The sequence below is a fragment of the Sander lucioperca genome, chromosome 4 (genome assembly GCF_008315115.2).
Source record: "Sander lucioperca isolate FBNREF2018 chromosome 4, SLUC_FBN_1.2, whole genome shotgun sequence".
Taxonomy (NCBI): Eukaryota; Metazoa; Chordata; class Actinopteri; order Perciformes; family Percidae; genus Sander; species Sander lucioperca.
This window is the reverse complement of record NC_050176.1, coordinates 10,705,139-10,717,315: the sequence shown is the minus strand read 5'-3', so window position 1 is coordinate 10,717,315 and position 12,177 is coordinate 10,705,139. Positions and strand designations below refer to the sequence as shown.

Sequence of the window (12,177 nt, the reverse complement as noted above, 5' to 3'; positions counted from 1 at the left end):
GAACTTTTACCACACCAGTTTTGATGTGCAGCTTTCGTGTTTGCATATCTTTGCCTCAGTAACAAGGATGTGGTTTAAAGTCCCAAAGGTCAGTCTTAAGGTTCCACTAACAGTTAGTGGCGCAGCCCAATGCATTGTCCAGTGGGTATTAGTGACACTGCAACACGAGTTGCACGCAACGGGCTGTACGTGGGCTAATGCTAGAACCATCTGTCAACTCATAAATCATCAACACAAAGTTTTCAGCATGAAGGGAAACCTAGAATAACGATTTCACCATCCTAATCCAGACCTATTCAACATATAATCTGGTCTCCATCTGCATTTGTCATTTCCTGAACCTCTCATTTATAGTTCAGATAATAAAGCTGTAATTGGCTAAAGCGCATACGGCGGGCGCCAGTTTTGCAGCCCGGCTGTTGGCTCTTTGATGACTGTTCCAGCAGTCGAGCTAGTGAGTGGTAGTTTCCTCTATTTAAAAAAAACCCATTCAGTCAGGTGCCACTGTCTGTATGGGTAATCATGTGACCTTGGCTACAACCTGACAGCTGTCATGTGAGAGAGGGAGAATGACCTCCCTCCCATGAAAGAGAGAATGAGAGAAAAACATAGGGGGAATAAAAAACAGACAATCCTAGAAGAGGCATCTTTATCAGGAAAAAAAACAACCTTTGTGTTAACTCAGCGATCCAGAACACAAAGGTGGTGAGCAAACACAGAGAACCGTTGTGTTTCCTGTAGTTTGGTGTGTGCCTTTTGTTGCATTATAAATGCTCATGTGTATGGGTTACAGTGAGTAGCGTCCTGATCTAATAATTGCTCTCTATTTCACTATAGATTAAGCCAAATGCGAGGACTTTATTTCATTGTATTTCATTGCCAGGAAAACCAAATTAGCTGAAAAATGGTCCAGGTGTTGATACAAGATGCCAAATGTGCAATGAAAGAATTTGGTCCATTAATCCGCTAAACCATCAGGAGTGTGATTTTTTTATTTATTTTTTTATAGCTGTGATCATCTGTCCTAAACAGTTTGAATGTGTTTTGTGTTTCCTACAGTCACAGCAAAGCACCATGGGGAAGAAATGTATGGGTTGCTTTGTGCGTTGATTCCTCCTCCTCTCCATGTATATTGTATGTCACCATCTGCAGAGTATGGATCCCTGTGCCACATGTTGTTTCACTGTATACATGATTTGGGACAGGGAGGCTTACATGTGATTCGCCTTAGCAACTGGTCCAGACCATTTAAGCCACAGGCCTCTCACGCTTGCTATTTTTAACCGTGAAATAATGGATTTGGAATGTTTTGGAAAATTTGCTCAAAGCGTACAAAGAAAAACATTTGTGCCCACATTTTCTGTTTGATTTAATTGCCGTCCACCACATAGAGAGATCATTTGCCGTTGATTTGATGTAGTGCTCAATAGACATGGCTTAGTCTACTTTAAATGAGGCTTTGCATTACAAAATACTCTAATCACTCCAATCATCTTTGACATCGCTGTGAATCATGACTTGCGGCGGCTTTAAATGAGCCTCGACACTCAGGAGTAAGGCAGGAGAGGAACGATAGAACCCCCTTGCAAAGTTTTATTTAATTTTTCTCCCTAAGGGTATAATGATGTCTTAATTTCCTTTTGCATGTTAATTCAAGATATTGACTCTACTGTAGATGACTAGACGGTCATTGGTGATGTGTAATTAGTGTAAAAACTGGGTGAAGGGTTAAATATCCTCCCCCCTCTACACGTATTAGAAGTAGGTCAAATTGTGTGTGTGTGTGTGTGTGTGTGTGTGTGTGTGTTAAATTGGTTTGAGCTAGTGCAGGATTTTTGAAGAGAAGTGTATTGACTGGTATATGGGCTGGATATCTGACCCTCCCCTTTTAAGAGCACGTCCAGTAATTATGTCAGACATCTTGGATGGCCTGAAAAGTTATCCATTATTTATGTATTCACAAGTTTGGAATCTAGGACAGCCGTATTTTCTTTCTCTTCGTCGTCTGCGCTTCGCCTACAGTGTTGGTTCCAGAGGACTTTGAATGAAAAATAAGCAGAAACTCTGGTTGCTTTGTGAGTGCTGTTTTTAGCTGCTTTTGGTTCCTGAAAAGAAGAAAAAATGCAATTCTCTCCTTGTCACTCTTCAGGCCCAGGTGTTCTTTTATTGCCATTTATTTTATTCACAGACAAAGAACACTCACATGAATATGCATTTTCCGTTTTCTGCTCAGCTGCTTCCCCTCTCAATACTCTGCCCACAGGAAACGCCAGGCATCAGATTTGCACAAATATCTGTCTGTTTAGCAGACAAGTAAAAAAAATCAAGTAAGGCTTTGAGTTTGTATAAGTAACAAAAAATACTGGATGGCTTGCTAATTGTATACATAGCCTTCAAATGTCTTCAAAGCAACAGGATGCACCTGAGCAAGTAAAATTATGTATCTGATAATATAGTCAAAAGAATGACCTCGAAAATAACCCCACTGCACAACAAAAGGGAAACGTAGATGATGTATAAAAGGGATGAAAAAGGAAAATACTTGGAAGATTAGATGTTTTTAGCATAAGATAATGTAGGACTTCAAAATCAAACCGTCCAAGGGACTATAGGGTCCTCATGTGTTTTTATGTGCCAATAAATATATTTGGCAAATTGCTTATAATGGATTGAAAAAAACATGTGACTTGGTTTGAGAAATAAGTTTGCACAAAAAGACACATTTCAGTTTTGTTTTTCATACTCTAACATTTTTGTCAAGTCAGGCTCTGTTTTTGCCCGTTGTCTTTCACTTTCCCTTTTAGCTTTTAGTTTCCTTTTTTCCTGTGATGGCCCTGCCCCAGTATCAGCCATAACTACAAAAGATAACTTCTAAAATAAAATAAGAATACAATTAGGCATATATAAAGAAATATCTTGCTACTTTTTACCTGGCTGGATACTCACTAACATTGGCTTTTCCAGTGTTACAAAGAAATCTGTGACCCATCAGAATGTGTGCTCTGTAGTGCCGTCTACTTGCTGTAAATCATTTTGTGACTTTGTGGGAAAAATTGGACCCGGGCAGAGGCTTTACAAAAAACTATGTAAAAATAGCGTTCTTTTCACTGTTAGTCTTATTTGTTGTTACAGGTCATTTGTGATCATCAGATGAAAAATTACACAATTTCGGAAACATTCAAAAGTTACATATAGTTACTTTTATAAAGCTAAAAACAATTCCCATCCTGTGTCCTAATATTGATATCAGAGACTACCAGTGCTTGCTTACATACTGAATGAATTCTATACACAAGGTGTTACAGTCTGGAGGCTTGTGTTTGAACAGTCAGCAGACAGAACATTTGGAATGAGGCTCCTGCAGTCGAAGTACAGGTGAAGTTCCTGAGTTTCATTAAAAAAAAAAAAAAAGATTCCTGGGCTTGTGGAAAACTTCCTGTGGTTGAAAAGCCCTAATACATGGTTTAACTCTGCTATAGACAAGACAGTCTATGCTTTGGTATTTTAACAAGACATTTGCAACTGTTTACAATACCCTCACACTTCCAGAGTTATTGGAATATGTTCCAGACAGTACTGTGCTGATTGTTCTTGTCATCTTGATGGAATTACAGCTTGTTGCTGCCATTACACGTGTTTCACGTCACACTGACACACATATAAAGGGCTATTTGTCTGGTGCTAGTTTTCGACTACAGAGATATCAGATATCAGAATGTGTGTGTGTTCGTTTAAACAGAGGTGTGTGTGTGTGTGTGTGTGTGTGTGTGTGTGTGTGTGTGTGTGTGTGTGTGTGTGCCTTTGATCCAAAGTAGGCCTGCGTGATTCGGGGAAAAATATGAATCACAATTTTTTAGCTTAGAATTGATATCACGATTCTCTGCCACGATTTTTTTCTCAGGAAGTGTAATGTTTATTGCACACATGAACCATGACAAAACGAAACAAATTGGCAGTACCAAACATAGATTTGTTTTGGCACCTATAACACATTGCGCATCACCACAAGCCTGTAAACATAGAGGCTTCAATGAAGAGAAGTGAGAGCATTGCAGCGCTTGGGACTGCTTTAAAACCTTTTTTATACAGTCTATGTTTAAAACTCACAGAAGAAAGTACTAGCGTTTGTGATGCAGTCGGCTCATAAAATTAAATGAGAATCGAAGTCATAAAAAAAAAAAAAAAAAAAATTAAATTTCTTTTTTTTTTAAAATGAAGTTATTTAAAAATTAAATCGTGAACAGGGTGAATCGAGATCGCGATTTTATAACGATTAATCGTGCAGGCCTAATCCAAAGGCACATGCACTCCGTGTGCATGAGATGATACAAGGGCGAGTGAGGTTGAGTGCAGAGCTGTTGTTCGCTGTACTGACAAGAGATGTACATATGATGTGCGTAGGTTGTGTAAAAGCTGTGGTGGGCAGCTCTCCCATACCAACAGGGAGAGCTTCAAAGTGCTTCTTTGAAAATCACATTAGAGGCAGTTTGGACGCATTTCAAGTGAAACAGCTATAGCAAGAGGGAGAGCGGTACAGAAATTACTGTAGATTTAAATGTAAATGTTTATCAGCGTTACTTTACCTTGGCAACTGAGCTGAAGCAAGGGAAGAAGACTGGAAGTTGTTGGATTTGGAAGAAAAGGGCAGGTCCTGCACGTGATTCATGGCGAGCTGGGATGAGGAGGAAAGGTGTGGTGCAGTGACCCGGGGCCGGCTGGCTGCTCGCTCACATGTCAAAGCCAGAAGGCAGAGCTGCCTGCCTGCGTACCCATCTGGGGCCCATCAGGAACACTAGCCACAGGAACACACACACAAGCATAAAAGAGAGAGACATACACACACACACACACACACACACACACACGCATACTGCTAGGGAAGGCCGGCTGTGTCTGTGGTGAGCCCGCAGGTCGTGCCTTTAGGATTTTGCACACTTTAATTCTCCCAATTTTGATGGGTGTGTAGTAGGGTAATTTTTTTTTGTTTTTTTTAAAGACATCTTTTGCCTTGATCTCTTCTTGCTGCAATTTTATTGAATGCTTTAAAAATACTTGCAATGTACCTGTTAAAATGCAGCCCTTATTCCGAAATAATTTAATGTTTCGGAACCAAGCCACTATTAATTGAGAATTCATTGTGTATGAAAATAACAAGTGAAAACTAAATGCTCCCATCTATACAGCTCTTTTATAAACGCTCTTACAAGCTGCGCACATTTACACTGTGAGTTCCAGGTAACTCTCGTGAACTCGACTCGAGTCCACAGAAGCTCACCTCACTACCAGAGAGAGAGTGGGATTTCAAAAGCAGCTGTTTGCTAAGGTATACCTGCAAGGCAGCAAAAAAAAACAAAACAAAACAAAATGTAACATGCTATTATATTCACTTACATTCCCAGAAATCACAAATACAAGGATAAAAGGAGGCCTTTCTGCCTGTGTTGTCTTATTGTCAGCGAGGGATTTGATATCCCTGCTGTGCGTGACAGTTTGGAACACAGGTCCTGGTAGCAACTGGCCACGTGTTATATAATCTGCCACAGATGAAGAGTTCCCCATTCAGGCAACCTACAGCTCACTGTGCCATTCATTAGACACTGGAAATACAACAGCAGAGCATTAGTCTTCACTACTATTACTCTGCTTTAAATGTATTTTAGTTTATGTTCTATTTATGTTCTCCTTTGTCACTTTGTTGATCTTTTCCACCCTGTCTGTTGCCATACAGATCCTGTCGTTTATTGTGCAGTAGTTATGGCTTTTGATTTTTGTTGTTTTGCTGTGGTTGCTTATTTTGAGTCGTTGAAGGTGGGATATTTCTAGGGCTGCCACCTCTTAGTCGATTAGTCGACTAATCGGTCGTTTTGGTCTTAGTCGACTAAGATTTCTTTAGTTGATGAGTCATTTTTTTATGGTTATTCATGCTTAATTACTCATTTCCAAGAAACTTATGAGCACATTTCTGGTAAACACAAGATTTAAAGTGGTGCTTTTGCAGGATTAATTGTGGAGAAAGTCAGTTTTACAGATGGTTAATTAACTACATTTATATTGTGCTTTTCTAGTCTTAACCACCTCTCAAAGAGCACAGCTCTGTCGATTACATCAACTAATCGATTAATCGACAAAATTATATAAGTGTTAGTCGACTAAGAATTTCTTTAGTCGAGGACAGCCCTAGATATTTCTCATTCAGTATCTTTATATGTCAACTTGACATTTCATAATAATTGCATCTATGATTTTTGTTATCCAAATAATTTTATAACGGAGCGTAACATAGCTAACTAATAGCACAGCACAATTGCCATCAGGTCTGCTTTTTACTCTCCTTAACATTCTATTGCCAGGGAGCACTGCTCTCAGGAGAGCAGTTTAAACCCTAATAAAAGTGATGCCACATTAACAGCAACCTACTGACACTGTCATCCTGTGATGTGTCACATCCTTTAATTTAGTTTCCCCAATCCCCAGCTGAGGACATGAAGTTATGGGGCTGCACAGTAAACCCATCACTGTTTATGTAACTAGCACCAGTCTTTTCTAAGAACTCAGGGAAACAGTAGGCCATGTTGCTGATTACCGTGTTACGTGGCTACAAAAGGGCAGAGGAAGGAGAGATTCTGGCTGCAGCACGCAGGTATTTATGGTCACAAGCCACCACTCATATCGTAAGCCGCAAATGGCTTAAACTCTTTGGCTGTGGGTCTACACGATAAACAACCATTTTCAGGGATTAGGGAGCTGTCTTGGGGGCACCACCAATAGCTAGTAGTTTATGACCTTTAACCCCTTAGTGAGACAGTTAGAGATAGTGCTGGTGGTGCAGGCTACCGTGATAAACTGGTCTCTGCCATTATCTTTAGTTGCCTGTCACTCTGAGGACATAGCCATTTTTCTCCCAGAATGATTTCTAAAATACTTGTCAGCTGAGAATAAGAGTTCCAGTAGTTTGACTTCCCATTACCAGGCAGCCCAATGTGATGGCAATGTATTACACACATTAGTACACACTATCTCTTCTCCTGCTCTCACAGTCACACACTGTTCCTCCGTCACTCCCTCTTATGCTTTTTGAGGCTTCTTTGCCTCCTGTCGTTATCAGAGACCTTCAACAGCAGAGCACATCATGCGCCCTGAGATTAGGACAAATGTCACGCAGATGTCTCACATGTCTGTCTTTCAATAAGAGGCACAGAGAGGGTGTTTGAATGCTGCCAGCCAGTAGCATGCATTGCTGTGAGAGGCGATGTACACAAAGTAGCTGTGAAAAGGACAGAACCAAGACTCAAAGTGCTGAAAGAGAGGACAGCGTGGCAGACTCCTTCTCCTCCTCCTCCTCCTCCTCCTCCTATGGGTGTGAATGGGTGTTTGTAGTTTAACTCTGACTCAGCAAAAAGTGGTGATTCAGCAGCCTGACAAGTGACGCCTCACACCACACTCACTAATAGAAGTCTTAGCGCTAAGAACCATGATGTGATATTTCGCCAGGGCTAGATATGTGGTGATGCTCTGCGGTGTCTGTGCGGTCGGCGTACCTCCTGCTTCCTCTGTACATTTATCATGCCAGTTGGGTCAGGGAGAGGGGAGGGTGGAAGGACAGGAGTGGTTGTAAGTGGGGGTTATCTGAGGTTGTCTGCTAAGATTGTTGTTTTAATCTCGATGGTAGTGGAGGAGAAGATTGTGGTCTCTAGTGTCTGGAGTTTGCTAACTCGACACCCGACAGGTCAGACAGACAGGCCCACACATGACCAGTGTGTCCTGCGTTGCCCTCAAAACCTTCTTTATCGAGCCCTTGTGTGTGGACAAATGTTTGTATTTGTGACTAAGGAAAAAGTACTTTTTAGGATTACAAATGGGACGTTCATGAGCAAGCACGTGTTTGTTCTTCCATGTAACGTGAAATTATATTTGTGTCAGCTCTTCAGCTACAGCTGCATAATAAATGATTTATTGGCCTATCGGCTATGTTGAAACATTCCATGTACATGGCCTACTTAATTTAAAAATGGTTATATAGCAAACATAGCAAATTGCAGTGAAATGCCTTGTTTTAAAACGATCACGTAATAATCATGATTACAGTGTTAAACAAAATGGTCAGAATTGGAATTACTGAGACAGACATTCTGCTGTGTTGTCCTCTCAGTAGCGTGTCCAAGACATCTCCCAGGTGGAGCTGCGTGTATCCCCCCCCAGGCTACCGTGAAAGAGTAGAAAGTGATTGCCAGCTGATATCTGTGTGTGTGTGTGTGTGTGTGTGTGTGTTCTTGTTTAACTACATTCGTGGGGTCCAAAAACCGGGAATACAGTATACTTGTGGGTTCCGGGCAGTTTTGTGGGGACAAAATGCTGGACCCCACAACTTTAAAGGGCTGTTTGAGGGTTAAGACTTGGTTTTAGGATTAGGGTTAGAATTAGGTTATGGTTAGGGTGAGGGTAAGGGTTAAGGTTAGGTATTTAGTTGTGATGGTTAAGGTTAGGGTAAGGGGCTAGGGAATGCATTATGTCAATGACAGGTCCCCACAAAGATAGTGAGACGCAGTGTGTGTGTGTGTGTGTGTGTGTGTGTGTGTGTGTGTGTGTGTGTGTGTGTGTGCGTGTGTGTGTAAACACAGATAGCCATCTACAGATAAAGAGCAAAGGTTGTCTCTACTCTCTCCTATGTATAGAACTGATTATACAGACAGATGACCTGAGCCTCCCAGGCTGAAAACTTGTGTGTACATGTCTTGTGACTTCCAAACTTTTAGCGCTACAGACGGAATCAGGGCACCTCCTCTTTCACTCCCCAGACATGCAGCATTTGTTCACATAGTTTAAGCACACACTCACGCATACTGTACTGGTGCAATGGCTCGCTCTCCTCTTCGTGTTTTTATCAGCACCATCCATGCATAGCTGAACCTCCCATTCTCACACACACACACACACACACACACACACACACACACACACACACACACACCCCAATATGCACACAGACAGATATACTCTAGCCAGTGCACACATTTTTCCACCAGTCCTAAAGCAGTAGAGCACAGCAGAGAGCAGTCTAGCCCATTGTCATCAGTGCAGTGAATTTCTGCTCTGGTCCCCTGGGCTTGTCTTCTTTTGGGCTCCCCCAGAGATTGTTCCTGAGGTCCTGGGTAGCTCCACTGAGTCCACTGACTCTTAATGTCTCTCCACTTTTCCCCTTCAGGCTAGCTAAAAGGGCAGCTCCTGCTAATGGAACGCTGATTGTGTTACAGCCACAATTATCACTCTTTACCTCTCAACCCGGACCCATTAGCAGGATAGATAGTAACCCTGGCCTGTCTGCAGTCACGGAATAAGGGACTGTCAGGATGATGGAGCGTACGGGCCGAACAGTGTCCAGGAAATGCCATTACACCTTTCCTCCCCACCCCTCCTCTCAGCTAAAACTTCTTGTTTGTAATGTAAGCGAGAAGGGGTAACTAAAGCTGGGTGCAAGAAGTACCTGCAGAGGATAATATATTGTCTCGAGGCTTACAGGAGACGTGAATCATATGAAACCTGCTGTGTTGTTGAACTATAAGCTGGGGATTTACAATGTGTGAGCCAGGTCTGCAGCTGGTGGATTCTCACAAAATAAAAATACATTGTGTCTTAATGAGCCTGCTTGTATCCCAAGACGAAAGAATACTGCTTGCATTTTGGTGCTGAAGTGCTGATCTTTTAAAAGGAAAAATCCACCCTCAGATGCTCAGTACCAGCTAACAACAGTTGTGAATAAGATGCGTTTATAAAGCGTGGGTGTAAAGTAACGTGAATAGCTTGACATCTGTGTTTAGCAAGTTGTCTGAAGAAAATACCACAGAATAACATACAGGACAGCTGGTCCAAACAGTGTTTTAGGGTGAACTTTCCCTTCTGACCTTTGATATAAGGTTGCAATTCCCAGGTTCTCTTGAGCAAGACATTTAACTACCAGCATGCAATATATTTCACATTTTCCTGTCCAGGCCCCAGCCCTTCTCTGCTGTACACTGTCATGTATCTAATCATTCTGTTCCTCTTTCTGTTTCTGTCTCTCCTTTGCAGACGAGCTCACCTGCGGCTGTGTCTCGAGAGGTTGAAGGCCCTCATACCCCTAGGACCCGACTGCAACCGCCACACCACCCTGGGCCTGCTCAACAAAGCCAAAGCACACATAAAGGTATAGGATAACTAGAGCTAAAGAAACATACATATGAACCACAGGACGAAAAGAAGAAGAATTTAAGTCAGCAAAATAGAAAGATCAGTGGTGAAATACATTTGAAATATGATAATGGCGCACACATGGAAGTCTGCTGCAACAAAACGGAGCAAAGAGAAAACCAGATAACAATGTATTGCTTAAATGACAAGTTATGGCAATGATATGTTGATGAACTAAGATGCACTACCATTGGATTTTATTAGTTTTGACCTTTGCTGCCAGATTCAACTACCGACTGCTGGGATCACTCTTAACACGTCATTTATTTGTGTTGCTGCAGAGGCAGAGATACCATGGCACACATGCTTTTAAAAATAAACCTGATTACATGTGGTTATTGACTGCAGTGTGCATTTGTATTGCAAAAGACCCTTACACTCATTTTAGTTGATGAATGTGTAAGTATTGTAATACAAATGCATCCAGTATTGTAATACAAATGCAAAAATACATCCAGGAATAATTCCATCCAAATGTTTTGACAAAAACCTGCTGTGGCATTAAAAATTGACTCATGCAGACAAACTTCAGCCAAAATGTAACCAGTATTCAGCTGGTCACTAGTGATGATTTCCCTGCCTGAGCATATAACATGTTAAGACATCCTGTTTCACGCTTTTCCATCCACTTAAAAAAGAGGCATGTGACTGCCTGAGATTGAGCAGTCTGCATGGGAAAAAGCCTGGCATTCACGTAACAGAGAGGCGAAGCATAAAGCCTGTATTGTTGCTATGCCCCCCCGCCCCCCCACCCCCCCCAACTTGAGTCTCTCCATCGCTTATTGATGGCCTATTGTTTTGGTCCGTCACCGGGAGTTACGCTCGTCACTGTTGGCGACCGTGACACAAGGCTACATGGTTGGAAGCGCAAACACGGCTGTATCAGTCTCTGCCACAGCCCTCGCTTATATTGTAATGGCACAAGGCGTAAACAGAGGCAGATAGTAAAAGAGGCGACACGGTGTAAACAAGGCAGGTGAGGGAAATCATGTAGGGGGTTCAGAGCATGCAGGAGGAAACAACAAGTTTAGTGGCTGAATGCTCAAACAGGTGCTGTTTGTTTGCTTTGTGCTGCGTTTGATTCTGACAGACTTTTAATATGAAAGGAGTTTCCTTACAGACTAACAATATCTATCTCTTCAGTGTCTCAGCACTGCTGCAGCTTAAGTTGATCTTCACGCTTTCCGTCTCGCACTCTTTTCTCCTCTGTATTTCGTCGCCGTGTTGCTCTCAGTCTCTCACTCAATCTCTGCACCCACCTACTATTGTGTCTCACCTTTTTTTCTCAACGTCATTTTTATCTGGCTATCATCTCCTCTTGAACACGCGCACTTTATCTATACATTCTCGTCTCGCCCTGGTCCCTGGTACACATAGTTAACCTTCTCTTTGTCTCCCCCTTCTCTTTCTCCTGACCAGAAACTTGAAGAGGCAGACAGGAAGAGCCAGTACCAGCTGGAGTCTCTGGAGCGGGAGCAGAGACACCTCCAGCGTCAGCTGGAGCTGCTGAGGGGAGGCAGCGGTGCTGCAGCCCAGAGCAGCCCAGGGGAGGGGGAGAGGATACGCATGGACAGTGTGGGCTCCACCCACTGCTCCGACCGCTCTGACTCTGACCAAGGTTAGTGAGGCCGCACTCTTTAAAAACAGGATTTTAATTCAGCGACTACAAAGCCACCAAGCTGCTCTCGGCCTAATGTTACCACATTGAGGTTGTACCCTTTTGAGTCCCTCTGGGACTGTATGTGAAGTGAGGTGTTGCTGAAAATAATCAACACAAATTTCCTGGATAGTGGTTTAAAATGCAAACGCTTCCTGAAAGGTTTAAAAGTAAACTTTGGTTAGTTGAAGTAACCGCCATCCAAATGAAATCCTTCATTAGTTGTTGTCATTCCATGCTGGTTCAACCAAGTGAAACCATGTCAATTGGATACATATTTATTCACATGGACGACT

General features: G+C 42.3%; 1 protein-coding gene across 2 annotated transcripts in view; it reads left to right on the top strand.

Moving 5' to 3' along the window:
• Positions 1–12,177, top strand: part of mxi1 (max interactor 1, dimerization protein) — a 32,706-nt gene that overhangs the window by 16,045 nt on the left and 4,484 nt on the right. For both annotated transcript variants that reach the window (XM_031289379.2, XM_031289380.2), the window contains exons 4-5: positions 10,066–10,180; positions 11,644–11,842. In XM_031289379.2, the coding sequence (XP_031145239.1) occupies positions 10,066–10,180; positions 11,644–11,842 (314 nt within the window). The remainder of the gene's footprint in view (positions 1–10,065; positions 10,181–11,643; positions 11,843–12,177) is intronic.